The sequence below is a fragment of the Oryx dammah genome, unplaced genomic scaffold (assembly GCF_014754425.2).
Source record: "Oryx dammah isolate SB20612 unplaced genomic scaffold, SCBI_Odam_1.1 HiC_scaffold_16, whole genome shotgun sequence".
In the NCBI taxonomy this organism is placed as follows: Eukaryota; Metazoa; Chordata; class Mammalia; order Artiodactyla; family Bovidae; genus Oryx; species Oryx dammah.
Window position 1 is genome coordinate 38,905,511 of NW_024070200.1, and position 24,362 is coordinate 38,929,872.

General features: G+C 50.3%; 1 protein-coding gene across 1 annotated transcript in view; it reads right to left on the reverse strand.

The window, feature by feature from the left end:
- Nucleotides 1-13,731: 13,731 nt before the first annotated feature.
- Nucleotides 13,732-24,362, reverse strand: part of OTUD7A (OTU deubiquitinase 7A) — a 379,826-nt gene continuing 369,195 nt past the window's right edge. The window contains exons 12-14 of the mRNA XM_040257375.1: nucleotides 16,541-16,655; nucleotides 16,266-16,350; nucleotides 13,732-15,177 (exon numbers count right to left, since the gene is read on the reverse strand). Coding sequence (XP_040113309.1) covers nucleotides 13,732-15,177; nucleotides 16,266-16,350; nucleotides 16,541-16,655 — 1,646 coding nt within the window. The remainder of the gene's footprint in view (nucleotides 15,178-16,265; nucleotides 16,351-16,540; nucleotides 16,656-24,362) is intronic.

A 24,362-nucleotide genomic window follows, 5' to 3' on the forward strand; every position in this document is an offset into this window, starting at 1 on the left:
ATTTTGCTTCTTTTGTATTTAGCCGGAAGAAATGAAACCTTATGTACACCAAAGATTCATGAAGGCTTCTGATGGCTTTATTCACAATAGCTCCAAACTGGAAGCAACCTGTCCATTAACATGAAAATGGATATACAAACTGTGACACAGTCACACTGCCCAGCAATAGAGTTACAAATAAACAATGCCTGTAGTCATGTATGGATGTGAGAGTTGGGTCATAAAGAAGGCTGAGCACTGAAGAATTGATGCTTTTAAACTGTGGTGCTGGAGAACATACTTGAGAGTCCTTTGGACAGCAAGGAGATTAAACCAGTCCATCCTATAGGAAATCAACCCTGAATCTTCATTGGAAGGACTGATGCTGAAGCTGAAGCTCCAAAACTTTGGCCACCTGATGTGAAGAGCCAACTCTTTGGAAAAGATCCCGTTGCTGGGAAAGACTGAAGGCAGGAGGAGAAGAGGGCAACAGAGGATGAGATGGTTGGATGGCATCACTGATTCTGTGGACATGAATTTGAAAAACTCCAGGAGATGGAGAAGGACAGGGAAGCCCGGTGTGCTGTAGTCCATGGGGTCACAGAATTGGTCATGACTTAGCGACTGAACAGCACCAACGTGGGTAAATCCTCAAAACCTGTGGAGCAAATGAGAACTGGAACCAAATAGCACATATATTGACTCCATTTTTATGTCTGTGAGGACAGAGCAAATCTAGAGTGATCTGGATAAGAGCTGCTTTTGGGGGTGGGGTGCACTGTGGGGGGTATTCTGATCTCAACCCTGCTGGTGGTGAAAACACACCCAACTGTGTTTGATATTTGCGCTTTTGGCTGTACATAAAACACTCCTCAATAAAATTATTGTTGTTAAACATTACTTCTGATTCGAAAGCAAAATTCCTTGCTTAAGTAGCCACACTGTAGAGTCGCAGAGGTTTGTGGACTTGGCAGGTCTAAGCCACTTCACAGGTCTGGAACCCCTTGGCTCTTCTGAGAAAGCCTTGCTATATCACCCGCTGATACTGCACACCCCTTCCTGACCTCCTCCATGGGGCCTGAGACCTTGCCTTAGGGCGACTGTGGCCTGTGACAGGCAGACGTGTTCTGACAAACGTCTCTTCCCTGATCACTCTAGGGTGGGGGGTGTACTGTGATAATTCAGGGACTCAGCACTGGCTCTGAGTTGTCACTCATTTCTGGTGACTTAAAGATACCATTGTGGTTCCACAAAGTGGCGGGCTTGTGGTGGTCGTGAGATAAAAAGAGTTTCATCCCAAGGGTGGGTGTCTGCAGCACTGGTGGGTCTGTGGTCACTTCCTCAGCTTCCAGTGTGTGGTTGGAGGGCTTACACTTGGCAGCCGGCTGAGCCCCCACGTGGGTTCCCTTGCCTTGGAATGGATGCTACGTCAGTAGAAATGGGACAAAAGTGAAAGTCCTGGCCTTTCCCATCCTTACCATGAGAATAAATCAAAGGAGATTAACTTGCATCCTGGGGGACCTGCAGAGATCTATGGGGCTATCGTGACTTGAGAGGCTTCCCAATGCATCCCCTTATCGTTTCACAGCAGAGGCTGGTGGGTAGCTTTGGTTCTCCCTGTCCATCTGCAAGGACCACCAGAAACTGTTTGCTGGTGCCTGGAGGTGCCCAGGACTTGTCCCGTCTTCCTGCTCTCTGCCACTGCACAGCTGGCAGAGGGCCCACAAAATGCCACGCTCGGTCCCACTATTGATATCCTCATGCAGACGGCACCTGCCTCCCTGAGACACAAAAGAGGGAGAACGGCCCCCCGCAACCCCCGCCGCCATAAATATTCAGGGACCCATCCACTTAAGAACGCTGTGGGGAGACCATGGAGCGTTTCAGGGCCGCCCAACAAAGTGAGAAAAATGTTGCTATACCTAAAAAAAGAGGCATGATGTTTGTGGAGACTTCTTGGATTTTGAAGGCAACCCATCAGCTATTCCCAAAGCCTTTACCAAGGAACCTGTAAGGCCATCAGGTGTGAGGGGCCCACGGACTTCATCTCCTAATAGACTCAGTGGCACTTAGTGTGGCCAACAGCAATGCTGCCAGTGAGCAGACCTCCGTGCAGAGTGCCAGCGCTCTGGGCAAAGCTGTGCCCTCCTCTGCATGTGACTATTCTCCTTTCTGAGAAACAGCTCCTGGCTACTACTGGCTTCTGGTGGGGACTGAACGGCGGACGGGGACATCAGCGGACTACAGTCCTGACCTCTGAGCGTTATGACCGGTGTGATCTGCCCTGCCCTCCCACGAAATTGAGTCTGCGCAGCTGCAATCTGTCTTCTCGTGGAGGCGGTATGTCGAGAAAACCCAGAAGTGCATGGAGAAGCGGCTCAGACCCTGCAATGTGTCCTCTTGCTTGTGGCCTCCTCTCCCTCAACTCACACGTCTCGGGGAGTTCCCACTGACAAGATAGGTGGCCGAAGAGAACAGCTTTCAGATGGTTCTCTGTGATGTGGGGGCTCCAGCTTGAGGGTGGGTGGTGAGGGTATTAACCCCCACCATCTCAAGTGTCCCTGAAAGTTGGTGGGGAAGGGAAATCATGCCAGTGGACAGAGCTGGAGAAGAACAAATGGTTATCTCTTTTCTGATCTGAAAGACAGCCAGAAGAATTCACAGTGATTCTTTCCCTCCTCCTACCGCCTTGGGGCTATTTGGCAAGGTCTAGAGACATTTTTGGTTGTTACACTTGGGTGGAGGGAGCTACTGGCATCTAGTGAGTAGAGGTCAGCCAGGAGCTTGCTGCACATCTTTTAATGCACACAGGACCAGTCTCTACAAAGAAAGAACAGTCTGGCATCAAACATCATTAACGCCACTCTCAAGTAATCAAGACTTCTCTGGTGGCTCAGATGGTAAAGAATCTGCCTGCCATGCAGGAGACCGGGGTTGGATCTCTGGGTCAGGAAGATCCCCTGGAGAAGGGAATGGCAACCCACTCCAGTATTCTTGCCTGGAGAATTCCATGATCAGAGGAATCTGGTGGACTACAACCCATCGGGTCACAAAGAGTCAGAAACACTACTGAGCGACTAACTCTTCACTTCACTTCACCAAGGAATCCTGATCCGCCTTGATTTATAGGCAGGGGTGAACAGTTGACCAGACAGTCAGGAACTTGGAAAGGACAGGAGTCAGAGGTCGGTGACAAGGAGGTGTTGTGAGTGTGGTGTAAAGGAAGATGTCAGTGGACCGCTCTCGTAGACCACGGAGATACTGTGTCCCATGTTTAGGCTCATTACAAGTACTGGGTGCAGAGGAGGCTCTTGGGAATCGAGTGAGTGAGAGAGCAGGCCCTGTAATAGCATTCAACCCTCTCTCCAGGCATCCTGATGTTTGTTTAACGGGCCCCAGAACAGAGGGACCTGTCTGTAGGGAGGGAAGCTGGGGGTGAATGAAACTACATGATTCCCCCTTCTCAAGGCCAGCCTGGAGGCCACCTGCCGAGCTTGAGAGACCTCTGACGGTGGGAACCAGTGCAGAGACTCTGTGCGGCTCCCTCCCTGGGGTGGCCAGTCAGACGCAGCTGGCCGAGGGCGCTGGACCTTTCTCACTGTGGAAGGAAGGCCATTTCTATCACTGGAATAGACATGTGTGGATTCAGATGTGCCTTCCCTGCCTGCAGTGCTTTTGCCAGAAACTACCATTCATGGGGTCAAAGATGTCTCACTTCCCATGATGGAGCTCCACACAGTGTTGCTTTTGGAGACGAAGTTCAGCTTCATAGTGATGGGATCACGCACAGGGGCTTCACTCACTGCGTGTCTAGCTGACCCAGCAGCAGCGGGCCTGATGGAGCCTGGAATGGCCCACAGGAAGTTGAGTGATGGTGCCAGCAGGGAGTCAGCTCCCCGGAAGGCAGGAGCTCAGACCAATGGACTGGATGATTTGAATCGGTGATGGCCATATGGTGGGTCTGTTCCTTGGCCAGCACATACGATCTGGGAGTGGGAGTGGCTCTTGTGGCCATTTTGTCTTGTAACCAAGAACTGTGCTTCCAGCCCCCCATCCTGAGCCCTAGGGGTTGTAGGTCCCCATTCCCAGGGAGGAAGGGGCTCCCCCAGGGGCCGTGCGGTGGTGTCTCTGGATTGGAGACTGAGACCTGGCCAGTGGCTTGTCAGGCCACTGCCTCAACCCAGAGAAGGGAGCTGCTGTCTTGCTGGTGGTGAACTCTAATTATCAAGGAAAAGCCGAGCCGCTGCTCCACAGAAGGGTGGATCTGTGACATTTAGGGGACTCTTGGGGGTGTGTTTTATTATATCCGTGTCCCCCAATAAAAGTTAATGGTCAACTACAGCACCCGAGAGGGGGCTGTGATGATTCAGACCTTTTGGGGATAAGAGTTTGGGTTATTTCATTAGAAATGAAAGATCCCAACAAGCCAAGGTTTTGGCTGAGGGGAGAGGAAACAGGACTGATCCTGGAAGAAGGAAGTCAGGAATGCTGGCCATGGGCCCTAACCAGTGACAGACACAGGCTTGGTGGGTGTGTCTCTTCTCATTTTCCCCCTTTCTTGGTGTCTGTGCACATGTGTGTGTACATAAAATACGTGTACATGTGCACACACACAAATATGCATACATTCACATGTGCCTCTGAGTGTACAGCACACATGCACACACACACAGGACTTCCTCTTTTCTTTTGCTTCCAGTACCTCTTAGCATTGTCCTGGCAATAGTTCACCGCTTGCCAGCTGCAGTTTGTTGTAGTTACATATCCCCCACATGGAAGGTCCTGCCGTACTGTGTCCCCCTCAACGACACCAACGCCCCCTTCTAGGAGGCCTGTGTTCTGCCCTGGGCACCCCCCCACCTCTCATGCTTGTAGCTTGTAACCACCTGGGCCCTGGGCTTTGCCCCCAGCCCTGTGATGAGCTGCACTCTCTCCGTGTGACCTCTATGGGCCCTCTTGTGTTTTTTTGGTCTTCTGATCCCTCTTCAACCAAGTCCTCATATTCTCTCTGTAAAAATAACTGATATGACTTCTATTTTCCTAAATGATACACATATTCCAGGACTTGCTGGGGACATAGAACCTTCCCTCAGGTCCCTCATTTTCAGAATATACTGAAATTTTATAGAAAACGGGGACCCAGGAAGGTGAGATGCCTTTCTCAAGGTCATTGAAACTTAGGGGCCAGACTTTCTTTCTCACTGTGCAGGGCTCCCACCATGCTGTACAGCCTTTTAAGTGCCTCCTGAAGCTGCTGGTGGAGGAGTGTGCCTTTTGTCTGGGATTTGCCACCTGTCCTGCAAGAACTAAGCGCAGTCTCCCACTTTCTAGCTGAGAAGAATGTCTGAGCCGGAAATGGAAGGTGGGGACCTGGCAGGACACTGACCCCAGGACCACAGCACCTCTTACAGGCCAGCCAAGCATCTTTCCTCTCCTTCCCCAACCGTGCCCCCACACTCTCCAAGCGAGAAGACTTATAGGTCAAGTCGATCCAGTGGACAGGCTGGGAGATGCTCCTGGGAGGTCCTGCAGCTTTGAGCTCAGGTTCTTCCATCAGGCAAATTGGAGCTGGAATCTTGGTGTCACCACTTACCTCGCCAAATTTCACTTCTTGTCTATACAATGGGGATTTTGACATCTAAGTCACAGGGTTGTTGCCTGGATAGAATCTGATGAAGCCTAGAACATGCCGGATGCAGAGCACAGTGGCCACCACCAACACCACTGCCCCCATTCCAGCACCCAGAGGCACATGGCTTTGTGCTGGGAGCCCATCACCTGCCTGGGCCAGGCCTGTAGCCCTGGACCTCATCTGAGCCTCTGGAAAGCCCACTTACTTTCTTTTACAGACACGTGCCTCTCCTGAACAGAAAACATGCACAAATAAAACCCCACCATAAAATCCTCTCATTCTCTTACCCTCCCAGTTGCCCTCTTGCTGATGTCTGGCAAACACACATTTACGGAAGTTCTATTGTTTTCTGACAGAAAGTGTCCTGACCATTGACAGAAACATTTGTCTCACATAATAAAACTGCTGGTTTTATAACTCTTCTTATTGGAAGAACTCTTAAATTTGGGTGAGGATGGATGCCTGTTAGAATCCTCTTCATCTGAGCCAAAAGCTTTTCTTAGATGATATATTACCAGGGACACAGGATTGGGTAAAAATTGGACCAGCCAGTGCTTTACAAACATGTTAATTTTATTGAGTAGGCATCAAAGCTTCTCTCCGTGTCAAGTAATGGAGAAGCCATATCACACAGATTACAGAGCTATTGTTACTTGAAATAATCTTTCATAAAAGAAAGAAATGAAATACAGTTTTTCTATAAAAAGTGCAGTAGTAGTCATTACTGGAAGTTTTCCAAAATGAAAGCAAGATTTACTACATATTGCAAAAATTGGTTTAGTGCTTTAATACTTTACAAAGTAACAACCCAACCACCAAAGACAAGCTCTTACAATGGGTTGCTTCTCCAAGGATGGACCAATGGAAAAGAATATTTGCATTGAATTGGAAGGAACACTTGCAGGTAGAAAGGGGCCCAGGATGACTTGGTCAAGGTAACAAGGTTTCTGACCCCTTTCTGCCTCAGTGTTTTCTTTCTTCCTTGGTAATAAGTAAACCGGGGAAACAAAGTAATGTATCTCATCCCCAAATCAGTCAAATGAACCTGTGAAAGAAAGAAGGAAGGGAAAGAGACAGAGAAACTACATTCACTTGCCAGTGCACATGGGAAGAAACCAAGCAATTACACATCAACACCCATCAGTTAAAATGAGACCACTGGTCAAAGCTGAGGGTGAACGGGGTTCAGGCTCTGAGTGGAGACCCAGGGAAGACCCTTGTGGTTCTAAGGGCTCCGTGGCTGGTGGAGGGCCTGGGGCTTGCTCAGGATGTTGAATGATGACTGACTCTGGGAGGTGGTGTTTGCCTCGTGGACTCCGGGCTACGGCCCGTCTCCAACCGTGCTCTAGTTTTGGGCACAAGTTAATGGGACAAGCTGCCCCACTCCCCCCTGCCAAATCATCACTCCAAGGCAGGTGTTTGGATTCCATTCCAGGTAGGTGGGAAAAACTGGATGGGCTGCAGGGCTCTCCTGTCTTGGAGACAAATTTGCGAGGTCCAAGGGGGCAGCCCTGGAAAGCTTGCCCTCTCTGAGGACTGGCAGGACGAACCCCTCATCCTGCCCATCTGTCAGGGCAGCAGTGAGAGGAAGCTTGTTTATTTGGCAATTCAAGCAGAAGGACACACTTGTGTGGGCCCACTCACCGTCTGCGGGGCAGCTGCCGAGCGAGTGCTATGAGGGAGCTCTTCCCCCCAAAATGAGGACCCTAAAGTACGGCACCCAGAGAAATGACATCAAAACCACAGAAGGGGAAGAAGAGGACAAAGGCTTTTTAACCAGGCCCCAGTAGGACAAGGGTCCTATAAGAAGCTTGTAACAGTATTTTGCCAACAACTCTTTGAAGAAAACACATTTGGCCAAAGGACCTAAAAGTAAATGCCAAGGTCAGGTGTGTGGGAAGATCAGCCGGGGGAGGACAGATAGTGTGGAAGGGGAAGCCTCCCTCCCCAACCTGCGGGCGGGGCCACCTGGGAGCTGAGCCCAAGGATTGTGTGTTGCTTGGCTCTGCAATGGCTGGGCTCTGCCTCCTGCATCACAGACATACCCATGACCGAGGGGGCAACCGGGGGCCCCCAACTTTGTCAGTACTATCCCCTTCATCTCTTTCTTCTGCAGGCCTGCTTCTGGTGACATGAGAATGAGTCCTGCCAGTGGTCAGGCTGTCTCCCTTTCCTGGCTGAGCTGCCACCGAGTTTGCTCTAGGAAGGAAGGAAGGCTCGTCTCCCTGGAGACACGGAAGGCACGGCGTCCTAAGGACCCATTATAAGGGCCTCTCCAGAATGGTCCAGGCCCACGATGACCTCATGGAGGGGGCATGATCATGAGAGCTGCCCTAGAGGAAACCATGCCCACCTCAGCCTATCCCAAAGGGTCCTCTGTGAAGAGAAGCAGAGTCCCTTCTCTGTGAGGGAGGGCCACTGGGGCAGGCACTTTTACATGGCATACTTGCCACCATCAGGTCTGCCGCTCACTGCCGCATCTGGTCTTCATGAACCACAGGCTGCCTTATCAGCTAAAATTCTCCGTGTTTAGGGGCAAGAATAGACTCTCTATTTGATAAAGGCTGAAGCTGATACTTGTAAGGTTCTTAACAGCTGTCAAATGATTGATTTCATTTCCTTTTTTCAACAAGTATTTCTCCAACATCCAATACGTATCAGGTGCTGTTGTAGGCACCAAGGGTACAGCAATGAGCAAAACATACAAAAAATTCCCGCCCACATGGAGCTGACATGCTGTGGAGCTGGAGGGAGGCATATCCTGAATGAATGAACGGATAACTCACACGCAGCCTTCAAATGGCGATAAACAGGCAGCAGGAGGGTGGGATGTGTTGGCTTATTAAATAAAGAAGTCAGGGAAGGCCTCCTTGAGAGGTGACATTGGTGCAAAGACTGGCAGGTAGTGAAGGGTGAGACATGTGGCTGAGAATGGGTGTCAGCGGAGGACATGCCAGGCAGAAGGACACGTGCTAAGGCCCTGAGGCAGGCTTGCATCACTGGGGCAGAGGTTGGAGAAGTACGGGGGTGGGAGTGGTCTTTGTAAGGACCTGGTTGTCCCTTCATTTGAAGTCACCTTTCAGTGTCTGTGCTATCATAAACGTTCTCAAGGAACTGGCTCCACTAATTTATCCTCTTTAAAATAAATGGGTTACTTTCGTCTTGAGCATATTCAGCCTATATTTAAAAAAGTAGTGGTAACCCCTATCCTATGTTAAAGAACTGAGTGTGTGTTTATGTTTGTGTGTACCCTTGAGATGTCTTCTTGAAAGAATGAAAAAGGATAAGCAATGGGCACTTTGTGTACACTAATTAGGGTTGGTAGAACTTTGTTTATGCAATCAAGTAGCAAAACTGAAAATTCCAGCAAATTATTTCGCAAAATAAACAGAAATAGTAATATTGCTAGCCTTGTTCAGAGATTCTAGTTTCTATGCTATTCCTTGGGTGATGTATGTACCAAGTCAGCCTGGGCGGGAGGGGGGGCCTTGGCGTCTTGACGCTGCACAAACTACACACACATTTATTCCCGAGGGGTCCATGGAGGGCAGCCCCCTCTCTATTCTCTACTGGGGGGCGTGGAGTGAAAAGAAAGCACTGGTTTAGGGGAACAAAGCCACCTGCATAACTGTGAACAGTTTTGCACATTGCTCGGAACAATCATGAAACTTTTCTCAACTGAGGGGTGCTTGTGATGAAGAGTCCTAGACTCATCCCCGTGTCAGCAAACCCATCATTAGAACCATGCTCTAGGGAACCAGGACCCCCACTGGAGAGTGGGCTGGGGGGACATGACTGAAACAAGAATGAAGCTGGGTGCCCCTCATTACCCTGGAGCTCCCCTATCAAAGCAGCCAGTTCCAGCAGCAAAGAGAGTTTACAGTTAGGACTGAAGTGCAAGGTGTGGCCGGGGGGTCTCCAGAGAGCCACCACTTTAAGGCGTTTTTGAAGGGGGCACCTGTTTCCTGGTGTCAGGGGTGCCAGTCACTGCAGGGCCCTTTCCTGAACATGCCTGTGCTCAGGTGACAGCAGAATCAGACTGTGGATGGAGGCAATGCCGCAGCAGCCAAGGTCTGATGAGGCAGGGCCTGGGCAGCCAAGACACATGTTCTCTTCTTATTTATTAGAAGCATTGGAAGAAAGAAAAAGAAAAAAGCACTCGAGGAACTTAATTTGTAAAGTCCACACCACAATGCGGAAAACTGACTCATATCCTAAAGAAAGAAACCCTCTCAAAAGCACGTAACTCCACATCTCTTGTAAACATGAAAGACACAGAGAATAAAACACATGGTTTGGCAAAGCCTTTTTTTTTTTTTAACCTCGCACAAATTTCCCACCACTGATGGGTACAGCCCTTTTTTTCTTAACTAACGTGAAATATATTTTGATCAGTTAAGTTTATTTCTGCAAAATAGTCTTCAAAATAAGCTTGTGGTTGCTAAGCAAGGGTGTGAGAGTCATGTAGCCACGACCCCGCCTCAGAGACAGTGGGTACTACCAGGAACATTTCACACCCCGAGGTGTGCCCCTCTATCTTGAGTCACTAAATTCCTGACGGTATGCTTCCAGAATTAACACATCAAATCACTTTGGAAAACAAAGTTTGTAAAGTAATACATCCCAACTTTTCGGAACACCACTGGAGCCACTGGGTGGTGATAGAAAGAAAAAAGTCCACGGTAACTTAGTGAACAGAAAGTATTCATTTAAGAAGAGAGGTGCAGTACCAAAATCCAGGAACAGGAAATGAATCAAGCTTTCCACAGAAAAAGGAAGAGACATTCACACAGTTCCACTTCCAGATCAGATGTGAACAAATAGCAGAAAGTGTTTCATCTTCCAGAGCCCACACCGGAGCCCTACCCAACCTAAATTTAGCCCTCCAAGGGGACAACCCCGTGACAATATAAGGGTGCAAAATATTGCTCTGTGGCATATTCTGAAAATAATATAAAAATAATTTCTATAGTACAGTTTAAACTTGGCTTGTAAAATATCAACATAGCATAAAATCTACAAACAGAATACACTTAAAAATGCCTTCCTTTCACAATATATTAGTTTTAAAAAATCATATACCCAGGTCACGCAGATGCAGAAAGTGTGAAGCAAATGACCGAAATAACCTCCACTGGGGTTTAGAAGTATCTGGGGTTCCTTCTGGAATTTTACTGTCAGAGACATCCAACAGTCCCAGAAAGGGAAGTTGGGCCAGACCAGGTTGGAGGGGAAGACAGCTCACATGTGGGACTGTCTGCACCCAGGACCTGTGCCTTGGTGGGGCTCGTGGCCTTTCTAGAATATAGACTGGCTGTTTTCCTTTTCTCTAGTGCCCCAACCCACTTCCTTTTACCCCCACTCCACCAGGGGCCCCCAGGTCACAGAAGGACATTAAGGGATCTCTTGAACCACATGTGAAAAACACAGCTGTTTCTAATGGTCCTCGCGCAGCCTGATGAATTCATTTGGTCTAAGAGATGTCTGGCCAGGGATGAGGGGTAAAGCTCTTGTGAACACGGAGGGGCTGGACCATCACATTTAGCGCAACAGTGGGCTCTCTGTTTTTAACACTGTTTAGAGGAAGGATAGATCCAGATCTCTCACAAGAGGAAATGACTGTTTGTAAACAATGCTGACCAAGGGCATCGTGTCTTCCACCACGTAGCAACACCCACAGGTGCTCCGCACATGGAGTGGCTAGTGACCTCATGGAGAGACAGGGGGTCCTCTACTCTGGGGGGAGAGGAGGAGCCTGGGGTCTAGGGTTGGAGTTGGATCTCAGACTCTTATTTATGGCACATATGTCAGATGGGGTTGGGGTAGAGGTGACTGAAATTCGAGGAGCTAGAACAGATCACTGGTTTTTTATAATACGTACAGATTACACTGCCTAGTTCTTCCTCTTGTACTACAAATAAGACTGTTTTAAATCTTGGTTTGCCTTTCTTTTTTTTTTTTTAACCTGGCGGAGAGCATGAGAAAGATAAAATATTTGCATAGCCAGTTTTGGAAATTTCTGTTTGGCTGTTTTCATGTTGAAAAATTAAACAACACGAGGTTACTTTCTGCCTTGCCTTGCTGTGCCTGTGTTTGGTTTATGAATGCACAGGGAAGCACTTTCCAAGCTGGCTGCTCCACCTTCTGCGAGATGCAGGGCAGGAGCCGGTGTCTACATGTGAAGCAGTCTTTATTTCCTGTGACTTCACAGCTTTGGATGGCAAAGCAGTTGGTTAGCATAATGTGAAGAATCAGTTCAAAAAGCTGCCACAAACCCTCTTGGTGAGAGATTTTTTAAAAAACTGCTTTTTTTCCTTTCAACAAAAGAAACCCCAGTAATATGAGGGTCATGAATGTTAGTGATTACCACACATTGAAAGTATTTTTTAGCACGAAGAATAAAACTTCCAAAAAATTTAAGGTCCTATTTAATAAATAATTTCAAGGAATGACTTATGTAAAACTTGAATAAATGACCGAAAACTCCACCTGCTGTGGATAATTAAAAACAAAAATGAATTACTCACAGGAGATATTAAAATGTTTATTATAATTCAAACAAGTAAAAAAAAATTTTTTTTTTTTTTTGCTGCTCTTTATGTTGGGGAAAAGCATCCTTTCTGGAGAAGGAGAAGCTGGCTCCAATGAAGAGATGCTCTGCCTCCCGTGTTTTCTTTAGATACACCCCCAGCGAAGCGGGGCGCTTTCTCTTTCTTGGGATTATTAGAGGCTATTCTAAGGCTCTCACAGGTTTTAAAGGGTTCTTTTGCTAGTGAGGATTTTACTCATCATTTTCTGTATTTCTTGGAAACACGGTATTTCCTTAGAGAGGCAGGTTTAACGCCTCAGTGTCCTTGGCCAAGAACGGTATTCTCCAGAGGTAATCTTGGAAGGAAGACGCTGCATATTGCTGCTCAGAACAGGGTAGCTAAGGACACATTTTTTTTTTTCCTCAAGAAATGTAAGGAGGCACCAATATAGGGACCGCTCAGGGATGGGGCTGCCCCTAACGTGTTCTGGAGCCACCGTGCAGAGGGGACCCGGACAGGAGCGGTGCGTCTCTACCTGGCTGATCCCAGACAGATGCGGGTGGAGGTGGGGGTGGGCTTCCTTCCCGGCGGCCCTCAGTCCCTGCCCTCTGGAAAGAGGGGTGGGCCGCGTTTCAGGGCGGCCTAGTGGGGGGTTACACAGTGACCGCAAGGTCAAGTCCTTGCCTCTCTCCTGGGGCACCGATGGTCGCTTCCGAGGGGCCCCTCCGGCGACAGTTCACTGGGGAAGGGAGAAATGTTAACACGCTGTCATCTTTGCTCATATATGGGCAACTCCAAATCGTGAGTTTGCAACCTTGCCCTCGGGCCCCATGGTGTCTTTGGAAAGCTCCTGTTACCTGAACTGCCCCGCACCGGGAGTGACGGCTACACATCACCGCGCCCCGCGAGGTAGCTTGTCCCTTGCCCAGCCTACAGACGCCCGTGGCTTTGATGGCAGTGTGAGTGTCGCTCGAGCCGGGGGCTGTGGGAGGAGGTTTTGCTTATGAGATGGAGCCGCGTATTCCTAAGGGGCCAGAGAGACCACCAGGGCGCCAGTGGGCGGCCGAGGGCCCTGTCCTCCAGGGCCCCCGGAAGGGCACAGGTGGAAGCCCGAGGCAGAGCCGCCACCGCGGTCCCAGGGCCGCGCGTTCGCCTCGAAACCCTGGGTGGCAATGATTGCACGCAGGTGACCGCTACATGAAAGAGGTCAATCGCCGGATTAGGGGAAAAAAAGCAAAAAAAAAAAAAAAAAAAAAAAAAGGCATGTAAAACACTCCCTTCTAAAAACAAAGGGCTGCAAATTTCTTTATTTCTCTTATCGAGGAACAAAAATACCCTTGCAATGGCTATTGAGTTTCCACAGGTACGAGGCAGATGCTAGCTAGCACACCCACTTCCAACAGTATGACTTGTTTCCTATCCGTCTACTACCTGAGTGGCGTCAGTGTAGGTTCAGGCACCATTAGGAACGTTTGACCAAACACGTACACAGCACGGACAGAGGATCGCCGGCCTCCCGGTGGACCAGGGCGCAGAGGAGACACCGACAACTTGGAGAGGACAGCCCGGCGGTAGGGCCGGGCCGCGCGCTCAGGGCCGGGCTGCGCGCGCCTCGCGCCGCCGCCGCAGCTCCTCACGGTAGCAGTACGAGCAGTAGTGCTCGGTCTCGGCACGCCCGTAGAACGCGCAGTTCTCGCGCTGGCAGCGCCTCTGCGCGGGGCCTGCACCCGGGCCGCCCCGGCCGCCCTCACCGTTCGAGCGCGCGGCCGGCGCGTCGGCGTCAGCGAACTCCAGGCCGTCGCGCGCCGCGCCGAAGCCGTTGGTGTAGGTCTGAGACTTGGGCTCGGCCGCACCCGCCGCCCCGGGCAGGGCTCCTGGGACGGCGCGCGCCAGCGACTCTACCGTGTTGACTGTGCGCAAGGCGGCGGCGCGCGCTGGACTGTAGCTCTGTGATGACAGTGAGCGGTTCTGCTGCGGGTACGTGGCGCACGGCCGCAGCGCGCCTACAGCTGGGACGCACGGCTCGTCCCGCGCGCCTGCCGCCTGCACGTGAATGACGCTCTGGCGCCCCGGCGCCGGGGGGCTGCGGCCGGGGACCGGTCCGCTGGCGCCCGTGCGCCGTGAGCTGCCGCCGGGGCCTGGGGAGGCCGAACCGCCTGCCGCCGCCCGTGCCGCCCGGGAGCTGGTTCCGGGCCCCGGGCTCGGGCGCTCCTTGAGCTTGAGCACCAGCTGCGTGGGCTGCCCGGCCGGCGGGCCTGGTGAGGCGCGCTCGGGGCCGGGCGCACCCTCAGCTTCCGGCCTGCGCTGCGGCCGCTTGGCTGTGGAGGCTGCTGCTGCTGCGGCAGCTGCAGAGGCGGCGGCGTCGCGGCGCCGCTGCTCCTGCTCTGCGCTGAAGCGCTCCTGCGCGCTGGTCAGGTAGTAACCGATCATCTCCTCGTGGAACTGGTGCCGGTGGCTGGTGAGCAGCAGGCCGGCGAAGATGAACTTGCGCTCGCCCTGCATAGCGGCGCGCAGGATGTTGAGGCTCAGCTTCACGTCTGTGCTGTACTTCCAGGCGTCGCCGCGGGGCCCGCCGCCCTTGTCGGCCGGCGACGCGCCCGCTGCCTTGTCCGTGGGCGACGGCGTGGTCTTCTCCGAGGGCGACGTACTGGCTGAAGCGCCCGACTCCTCCTTGCTGCCCTTGCGCGCCTTGGCCTTCTTCTCCTTGCCGCGCTCGGGCGCGTCGCCGTGCTTGCCGTTGGCGGAGTTGGCGCGACTCATCTTGCCGTGCACCAGGCCGCCCAGGCCGCCCATGTTCTTCTTCAGCTTGATACCCAGTGTCTTGCTGAAGCTGCCCAGCTTGTTGGCCACAGAGTCCGCGCGGGTCTTGTCCTTGTCCCTGCGCTGCTTCTCCTTCTCCTTGTCCTTGCCGTTCTTGCCGTTATTGCTGTTGGAGTTGCTGCACACCGAGTCTCGGTCCGAGTCCAGCGAGTCAGCCAGGGACTGCACGTCTTCCCCTGCTGAGGCCGTCGGGGACTCCGGCTGTGCCAGAGGGGCCTGCAGGGGAGAGGGAGGGCAGGAAAGGGAGGAGGTTAGAGATCAGCCTTCCCCTTGCTGCCGCAGGAGGCAGACCCCCACCCCCTTGGTGTTGCCTCCAGCCTGACTGTCCCAAGCCCGAGCTGTGTCCCAGCCCGAGTCTCTTGATTCTCAATCTGGAGTTGCTGCCTTCACAGCCCTCGTGGGCCCTAGAAGAGAACACCCACAGCCATGTCATGTAGTCCAGGCAGCTGGACTCTGGAACCAGACTGCCGCTGACTGTCACTTGTGCCATATGGGTATCAGGGCCTGCATCAGGGAGCCCTGTGAAAATTAGATAGGAATAAAGGCTGAAGTACAAAAGCACTCTGAGCAGTGCCAACTTGTCCTGGGTACTTACTGGCTGTGTGCTGGGCACTGCCCTCCCTTGCCTTCTTCATGGAAACTTAAACACTATTAGTTATGGGCCCCACTTTATGGTTAATTAAACTGATGTCTGAGGGAGGGGCAATTATTTGTAAGCTTTAAAAAAAAATCCCCTTTCCTGAGATTTCACTACAGGAAAGTGAGGGCACAAAAACATCAGCCAGATACTTAAAGCGAATCATTCTGGAGGCAGGGCCAGCATGGTCTTAACCAGAGGCAGAGGGGGCAAGTGGGGCACCAGCCCCCTTTCTCACAGCTCTACCTTCCCAGGGGGGAGAGAAAAGGAAGTGCCGAGGAATCGTGCCTTGGTTCCCTGCCTTTTCAATGACCAACACACAGGCTTATAATTAGTTCTGCTCCATGGCAGCACATCATGTTCCCATCTCGGCAGAGAGAGTTTTGTGTTGTGACTTGTCTACGGTTTATTTTGAGGGTGTGTTCATGCCTCTCCTTCTGGAGAAAATAAGGGGAGAAAAACTCCTCTAGTCGGAGCGCACGCCTATGCCCAGACCCGCAAGCACACAGGCGCACAGACACGTGTTTCAGCTGGAGCCGGGGCTTCAAAGACCATAGGCAGGATGAAAGCCAGCATTAGGGGGCCCCGCATGGGGGAGGGTGCATCCTGCCTGCCCACCCCAAGCTGAGAGTGCCTGCTGGTCCGTCCTGGCTCGCACCAAGCTCACCCTGGTCTCAGAGGGGATCCGGATCCACGTCACATTCATGTAGCTGTGCAGAAGGTTCAACTTGGCTTCTAGTGACAGGATCAGGCTAGGGAGAGAGGAACAGCAAGTGAGATGCGCCCCAGCCCGCCCGCATGGACCCCTCCCACTGGCAGGGCAGCCAGCCAGCCAGCTACTAGGAGCAGGGGTGCCTCACCCAGGCCCTCCCTGGGAAACCCAGCAACAGCCCACCTCGAGTGGCACTGGTGGGGAGGGAGGGGCACAGGGTAGGGTCTTACTGGGCTAGCCGGGCGTTATCATTGTCATCTTTCCCCCACTCCCAGTCCTTCCCAGGGTCCACGGCAAAGTGCAGAGGCAGCAACTTGTGCTCCGAATCCGTCAGGGGGATCACGGCTGGAACACAAAAGAGAGAGACCTGTACCAGGTGGCCCAGGGTGGGAGTGGAGGCTCGAAGCCCCAGTGACCCCTAGGGAGGAAAGGAAAAGTCCACTGAGTCCAAGTATTGCTGTGATTAAGGAAACCAAATGGAGGTGTACACAGGACCTCTGCGTGGGCAGGAGCCTTAAGGCTGGAGGTTTCAAAACCACCACTAACAGTTTAGAAAATGTCTTTATTGTGGATGCCAAAGAGCAGTTTGGAGACATGGATCAAAAGGCAGGTGCCCTCCTGGGGCAGCAGACAAAAAGAAGCTATTACTGCTTTTGCCCTTTCTGCGGACTGGACCCAGGCCAGACAGTGCACTGAGCAAGGTCAGCGGGGAGAGGGCTTGAGGCCTCAGCTCCGCCCAGAGAAGGGGAGTGAGGGCTGCCTGCCGTCTGCTCATTCGTGAGCTCACTGGGCAGGTCTATCTGTGTGGGACCCACACAAACAGTAGCCTTAGCCACGGGAGCTCACATCCTATACTGAGGGCGGGATGAACAGCTGACATACAGCTTCTGTTGTCAGGTGGTAGGAGCACCCTGAGGGTGAACAGCAGCCTGAGGGAGCTTTGGCAAGCTGTTCTGGAGCAGACCACCGAGCCTTCTGAGGAGGGAACGTGTAGGTGGACAAAGCGGCGACGTGGAAACGGGCTGACTTTATTTTCTTGGGCTCCAAAAATCTTTACTGCAGATGGTGACTGCAGCCATGAAATTAAAAGGCCCTTGCTCTTTGGAAGGAAAGCTATGACAAACCTAGACAGAGTATTAAAAAGCAGATACATCACTTTGCTGACAAAGGTCTGTATAGTCAAAGCTATGGTTTTTCCAGTAGTCATGTACGGATGTGAGAGTTGGGCCATAAGGAAGGATGAATGCTGAAGAATTGATGCTTCTGAACTGTGGTGCTGGAGAAGACTCTTGAGAGTCTCTTGGACAGCAAGGAAATCAAACCAGTCAATCCTGAAGAAAATCAACCCCAAATATTCATTGGAAAAACTGATGCCGAGGCTGAAGCTTCAACACTTTGGCCACCTGATGCGAAGAGCCATCATTGGAAAAGACCCTGATGCTGGGAAAGACTGAAGGCAGGAGGAGAAGGGGGCGACAGAGGACGTGATGGTTGGATGGCATGATCGGCTCATGAGTTTGAGCAAACTCTGGGAGATAGTGAAGGACAGGGAAGCCTGGCATGCTGCAGTTCATGGGGTCACAGAGTCAGACACAACTGAGCGCCTGAACAACAAGGCAGTGAGGAGAGACAGGCCCCACTACACAGAGGGACTGATTCATCAAAACATGCTTCAGCCCCCAGGGACCTGGGCCCGCTTCAGAAGGGTCGGGTGGAGGCAGGACCTGCCGGCCTGCCGGAACGCTGGGGGTGGTATATGTGGGTGCAGGGACCAGTGCACCTTCAGGTGTGACACTCAGACCTGCTGGGGCGTTGGGGCCTCCACAGGGAGGTCTCACCTCCACTGTCCCACCAGCTTAGGAGGCAGGTGAGGCTGGACTGCCTTCTAGATGGGGAAGTGGGTTAGAAGCTGACAGCTGGGCGCGGCCCTCCCTGATTCAGGGTTATCCTTGCCGGCTCTGGCCTTGGAGCGCCTCTGCCCCACTCCTGTGCTGGTGGCCAGATGTTGCCTGACCCTGATTGAGCACACAGGGCCTCCCAAACGCTGCTTTCCTTTGGCACAGAAAGCCCCATCTTTGAGGACACTGAGCCCCCAGTCGCCACTCTGGGGCGCAGGGGCCCTGCTCCTGCCTGGGGTTTACTCTGCCTTCTTATTCCTCCGTGCATTCCCTCCCTGTCCCCCAGATGCGGGCCACAATCTGCTGTCATTTCCCCAAGATTCATGACAAAGGTGTCATGGCAAAAAAAGAAAAGCAAATCAATGAACAACAAATACATAAAATCTAAGACTGAATACCCATTTAATAGTTGATTTTCTAGTAAGAAACAGGAAATACTGACTCAGTGCTGCCCTCTAGTGTTAATAAAGACACACACATAGTCTTCTTCCACCCGACCCCCTAGCCCCCGTTTAAGGGAAACACAGGTTTGCTCCAGATTTTTCTTTTCACCTGGATGGGGCTGGGCGGCACTGTGCTCTGGTTTGGGAGGTCAGGGGCAGCTTGGTCTACCTTGGCCACAGACTGTTTGGTCTTGTCTGGTGTGTCTGTGACTCACAGCCATCCGTCCCAGGGCTGAGCTGTGTAGTCGTCACAATGGTGGGGGCGGGGGCTCCAGGGCTGGCTCAGGACCAGCCTCCCTTGGGTCATACCCAGGAGCTGGCCCCGTGGTCCCAAGAGTCACCATGACAACAGAGAGAAGGTTGGCCTGGCTTCCCACCTCTGGGTCAGGGCAGGGGGTAGAGGCTCCCTCTGTAGACAGGGCAGGATGGCTTCCTGGAGGGAGAGCTTGGTAAAGGTACCCACTCCACGGCCCCCATGCAGATGGCCAAACCAGAGTGTCCAGGAAACAGACCCAAGGATTCTATTTTAAATAAGCATTCTCCATGGGTCTGCTGCTGCTGCTGCTGCTTCTGCTGCAAAGTCGCTTCAGTCATGTCCAACTCTGTGTGACCCCATAGATGGCATCCCACCAGGCTTCCTTGTCCCTGGGATTCTCCAGGCAAGAGTACTGGAGTGGGTTGCCATTGCCTTCTCCCTCCATGGGTCTAAAATTAAGCAAATCTGGCAAACATTGTTCTAGAATAATAATCTGTTAGAAGTAATTTTTGTAGGTACAATGTGGACAATTTGGGGTCTGGCTGTCCACCTTCCCAGGGGAGAGGTGCCTTGGGGGCACCTGCCCAGGCCTGGCTACATTTCCCAGCCCCCACCGTAGCATTAGGAAAGAACATAGGCTTGCTTGTATCTGTGGGGCGTGAGCAGAAGCACTGTGAAGCCCTGGGCAGTGGGCCTTCTCCTAACACCCTTCACCCTCTAGCCTTCTGATGATGGAGGCCCTACATCAGGAGTGGGTTCCTGATTCCCCACTTGGAGGGGACCTGCCTGCTCATCAGGAACATCTGTTTTAGGCTTTATTTTCAGGAGAAGCAAACTTATCACTTGAAACCACTATGACTGTAGCTTATTTGTCAGATAAACCAACTAAAGTAGTATAGCTCTGCAGCCTCCTCAGCTTCCCTACCAAAGGGCCCCTGGGAATTCCTCTACTCAGTAGCTGGGCTGGGATGGATGTTCTGGGCTCCCCACCCTGACTGTCCGCCTCCCCCCAAACACAAAAAGCAGAAGGTTGGAATCACCTGTAGGTGCTAGAGCCTGACCACCCAGCAGGCTCCTAGCAGCTTCTCAGCCTGGACATCAGAAGGCATCCTCTGTGCAGAGAGCACAGCTGTGGCCCTCGGGTCAGGGTTGCAGGGCTTAGGAGCCCCAGCTGTACAGCCTAGAGGGAGGCCTCGAAAACAAGCCCTCTGTGAGACTCAGGTACTTAGATGCCTCTGCCTCTCACTTTACACACCTAACTTTTCCCTGTTGGAAGCCTGGGAAGCCTGACCTCACCCAGTGAGAAGGAGACTGATGTGGAGACTTGCCCTCTGGTGGCAAATGTCAGGAACAGCAAATGCTTTTCAAAATAAACCTGTGAACTCCCTCCCCAAGGCCCTTTGAAAAAGGCACTCTCCTATCTTTTAACCCCTGCAGAAGGGAATGGCTACCTACTCCAGTATTCTTGCCTGGAGAATTCCATGGACAGAGGAACCTGGTGAGCTACAGTTCACAGGTTCGCAAAGAGTCAGACACGATTGAGTGACTAATACTTTGGGGGCTTCCCTGGTGGCTCAGAGGGTAAAGAATCTGCCTGCAATGCAGGAGACCTGGGTTGGATCCCTGGATCAGGAAGATCCCCTGGAGAAGGGAACAGCTACGTACTCCAGTGTTCTTACATGGAGAATTCCTTGGTAACCTGGAAACATATAGACATCATCTCAAAATAGCCTGGACAAAGTTGGTAGCCAAAGCAGCAACCAATTTTCAGTACTTATTTTTGCAAAAAAGAATGGAGACTTCTGGTTTCTTTGAGGGATGTAAGAAGGGACGTCCCACTTGTATAACAACAACAAGCTAGACAAAGTGCAGATTCACAACTTTCCTTTAACCTGTCCAAGAGCTGAAGTCACAGGCAACTGGCTAGCCCCAGGTCGAAGGAAAGACAGGTGTCTTTGAGGAGGTATGGACATGAGTTTAATTGGTTAAGCTAGACCCTAGCTTCCCTGGTGGCTCAGACAGTAAAGCGTCTGCCTGCAATGTGGGAGAGCCAGGTTCGATCCCTGGGTCTGGAAGATCCCCTGGAGAAGGAAGTGGCAACCTACTCTAGTACCGTTGCCTGGAAAATACTGTGGACAGAGGAGCCTGATAGGCTACAGTCCATGGGGTTGGGAAGAGTTGGACATGACTGAGCAACTTCACTTTCACTTTTTTTTCTTTCAGCTGGACCCCACTAAGAAGATTTCAGCTAAAATTGTTAACAAGTTGGTAAAGGAAGGATGTAGACTGGTGGAAAGAATAGAGGACCCTGGGGGCCACAGACATAAGGGAAATCCTCAAGCACACACAGCCCTCTCTCTATGGGACCTGAGCTGGTACTCAGAAAAAGACTGGCCAGTATTCTAACAAAGTGTCCTTCAAAGACTTTTGTACTAAGGAAGAAACTGCAGAGAGTAGGGCAGCACACACCACTGGTCTTAGGGCCTTTCTCCAGTAAAGCATGAGGGGGTGGGCAGGAAATGGGGACTAAGTCTCTTTTTCTCTGGGGGAGGGGCAGGAATATGTGTTGAGCCCAGAACTACAGCTGGGGGAGGTCACTCCCTCCCCTCAGATCCAGGGACACAGTGCCTGCCTGAGAAAGAGGCTTAATCAGAACAAAAAACCAGTACCCTCTCGGCTCTCCCTCCCATACCCAGGCTAAGAAGCTGTGAGGAGTAGCAATCTACTGCTAGAAAAGGGGCCAGGATATGGGGAGAGACCCATGCCAAAGTGAGGCTCAGCACAAAGCATGAGGCAGACAGTGAGAAATACCAGCCCCACCATAGACACCAGATATAACTAGAAGAATCTGAAGGCTGGGTAACCAGGGTTTGGATCTAGACTGATCCAAATTCCATGCAGCAAAACAAAAGGAATCAAAATGATGTACCTTAGTCTTTATTGCTTTACTCAAGATGGCTGGTTTTCAACAAAACATTTTTGGCATAAGGAAAGACGGGCAAAAACCAGTACGCTGACAGGTGAAGCCAGGTGAAGGAGAAGACAGACAGGACACAGATGGTGAAACTATAAGACATGATTTAAAATAACTGATTAATAAGTTGAAGACTCTAAATAGAAAAAGGAGATACCTTGCAGAATTTGATGATTAATTTCATCAGAGAGAAAAAAATCTGTAAGAGTCAAATTGAAATGCTAGGAAAAAAAAAACACAATTATAAAGAATGACTTTGAGAGGCTGATTAGAAGACTTTGCACACCTGAGGAAAGAGTCTGTGAACAATAAGACAGGTCAATAGATGTTAACTAGATTGAAACAGAAAAAACGAGTTGGGGGTTTGCAGCACAGCACATCCAAGATTGGTGGGGCAATATCAGATAGCCCCAGATCTGTGTAAGTGTAATCCCAGAGGAAAGGAGAGACAGAACAAAACAGAGGAGATATTTAAAAAAATAATGGCTGACATTACTTATCTAAATATTTCCAAAACAAATGACCACTCCTACCAGATCCAAGAGGCTAAGAAAAAAGCAAGCAGGCAAAACAACAGCAACGAATCCGAATCCGGATACACATAATACATCCAAACTGCTACAAATGGAAGACAAAGAGAGAATACTGAAGGCGGCCAAGGAAAAAGACACATTACACATACAGAAACAAATCTAAGGATCACAGCAGGCTTCTCATGATTAAACAAGTAAAAAGATAGTGGAGTGACATCGTTAATGTGCTGGATGGAAACACCTTGCTAATCCAGAATAGCAAAAGATCCTTAAAACTAAAAACAGAACTGCCATATGATCCAGCAATCCCACTCCTAGGCATATATCTGGAGGAAACCATAACTTGAAAAGATACATGTATCTCAATGCTCGTAGCATCATTATTTAGAATAGCTAAGACACAGAAGCAATCTAAATGTCCCCTGACAGACGAATGGATAAAGATATGGTACATATATATAATGGAATATTACTCAGCCATAAAAAGAATATATATAGCAATGTGGATGGACCCAGAGATCGTCATACTGTGTGAAGTATAAAACAGAGTTTACCTACAAAACAGAGTTACAGTTGTAGAAAACAAATTTATGGCTACCAGTGGATTTGGGGTGATAAACTGGGAGATTGGGATTGACATAAACATTACTATATATAGAACAGATAACTAATAAGGACCTACTGTATAGCACAGGGAACTCTACTCAATAATCTGGAATGGCCTATATGGAAAAAATATCTAAAAAGGAGTATATATATATATATATTTTTTTTTTCTCATTCACTTTGCTGTACACCTGAAGCTAACACAAGATAGTAAAGTGACTATACTCCAATAAAATCAAATAAAAAATAAAGAAGACAGTAAAAGACAAAAAGGAATAAAGATAGATGGAACAAACAGAAGAGAGCTAGCATGAAATGTGAGTGGTCAAAACATACTGATTAATAGATGACACTGTCAGATTGATAAAAAGCAAAACTCAAGTATATATTGACTGCAAGAAATCCATTTTAAATATAAAGACATATGTAGGCTAAAAGATACTAAAACGAAAACTGGAGTGATTCCAGTGCAAGTCCTGTTACATATAGAGGAACATTACATAGTGACTCAGTGGTCAGTTCTCCATGAAGCCATCACAATCCTACATGTGTGCATAGGCTTCAGAGTACATGAAGCAAATACTAACAAAAATGACAGGAGAAAGACACACTAATTATGGTTGGAGACTGCCCCTTTTAGGAACCAACAGAACAAGGAGACAAAATCAGCAAAGATATAGAAGACTGAATTACATCACCAGAGCCCTTGAATTAATGGACATTTATGGAACTCAGCAACAGCAGAGCACGCATTCTTTTCAAGATCCCATGGAATATTCACCAAAATAGAACATATTCTTAGCCAACCTTCACAGGTTTAAAAGAAGAGAAATCATAAAAAGTTTGTTCTCAGACCAAAACGAAATAAAAACCCATAACCAAGAAAGACATTTGGAAAATCCTGAATATACATCTTTTGGAATTTAAACAACATGCTTCTAAATAACCCTGTTGTTCCTTAATCCTTGTCTACCACCATGAAGGTTAATTTTATGTATCAACTTGCCTAGACCAACGGATGGCCAGAGAGCTGGTAAACATAACATCTGGGTGTGTCTGGGGGGCAGTCCTGGAAAAGATTAGCATTTAAATTGGTAGACTGGATACAGAAAACTGCCCTCACCTACATGGGCTGGCATCATACATTCCATGGAGGGCTCAAATAGCACAAAATAGCCAAGGAAAGAGGAATTGGCTCTCTTTGTTTGAGCAGGACATTGATATTCTCCTGCCCTCAGACATCAGTGCCCCTGGTTCTTGGGTGTTTGGACCCAGACTGAATTACACCACAGGCTTTCCTGGTCCTACAGCTTGCAGTTGGCAGACAGTAGAACTTCCTGGG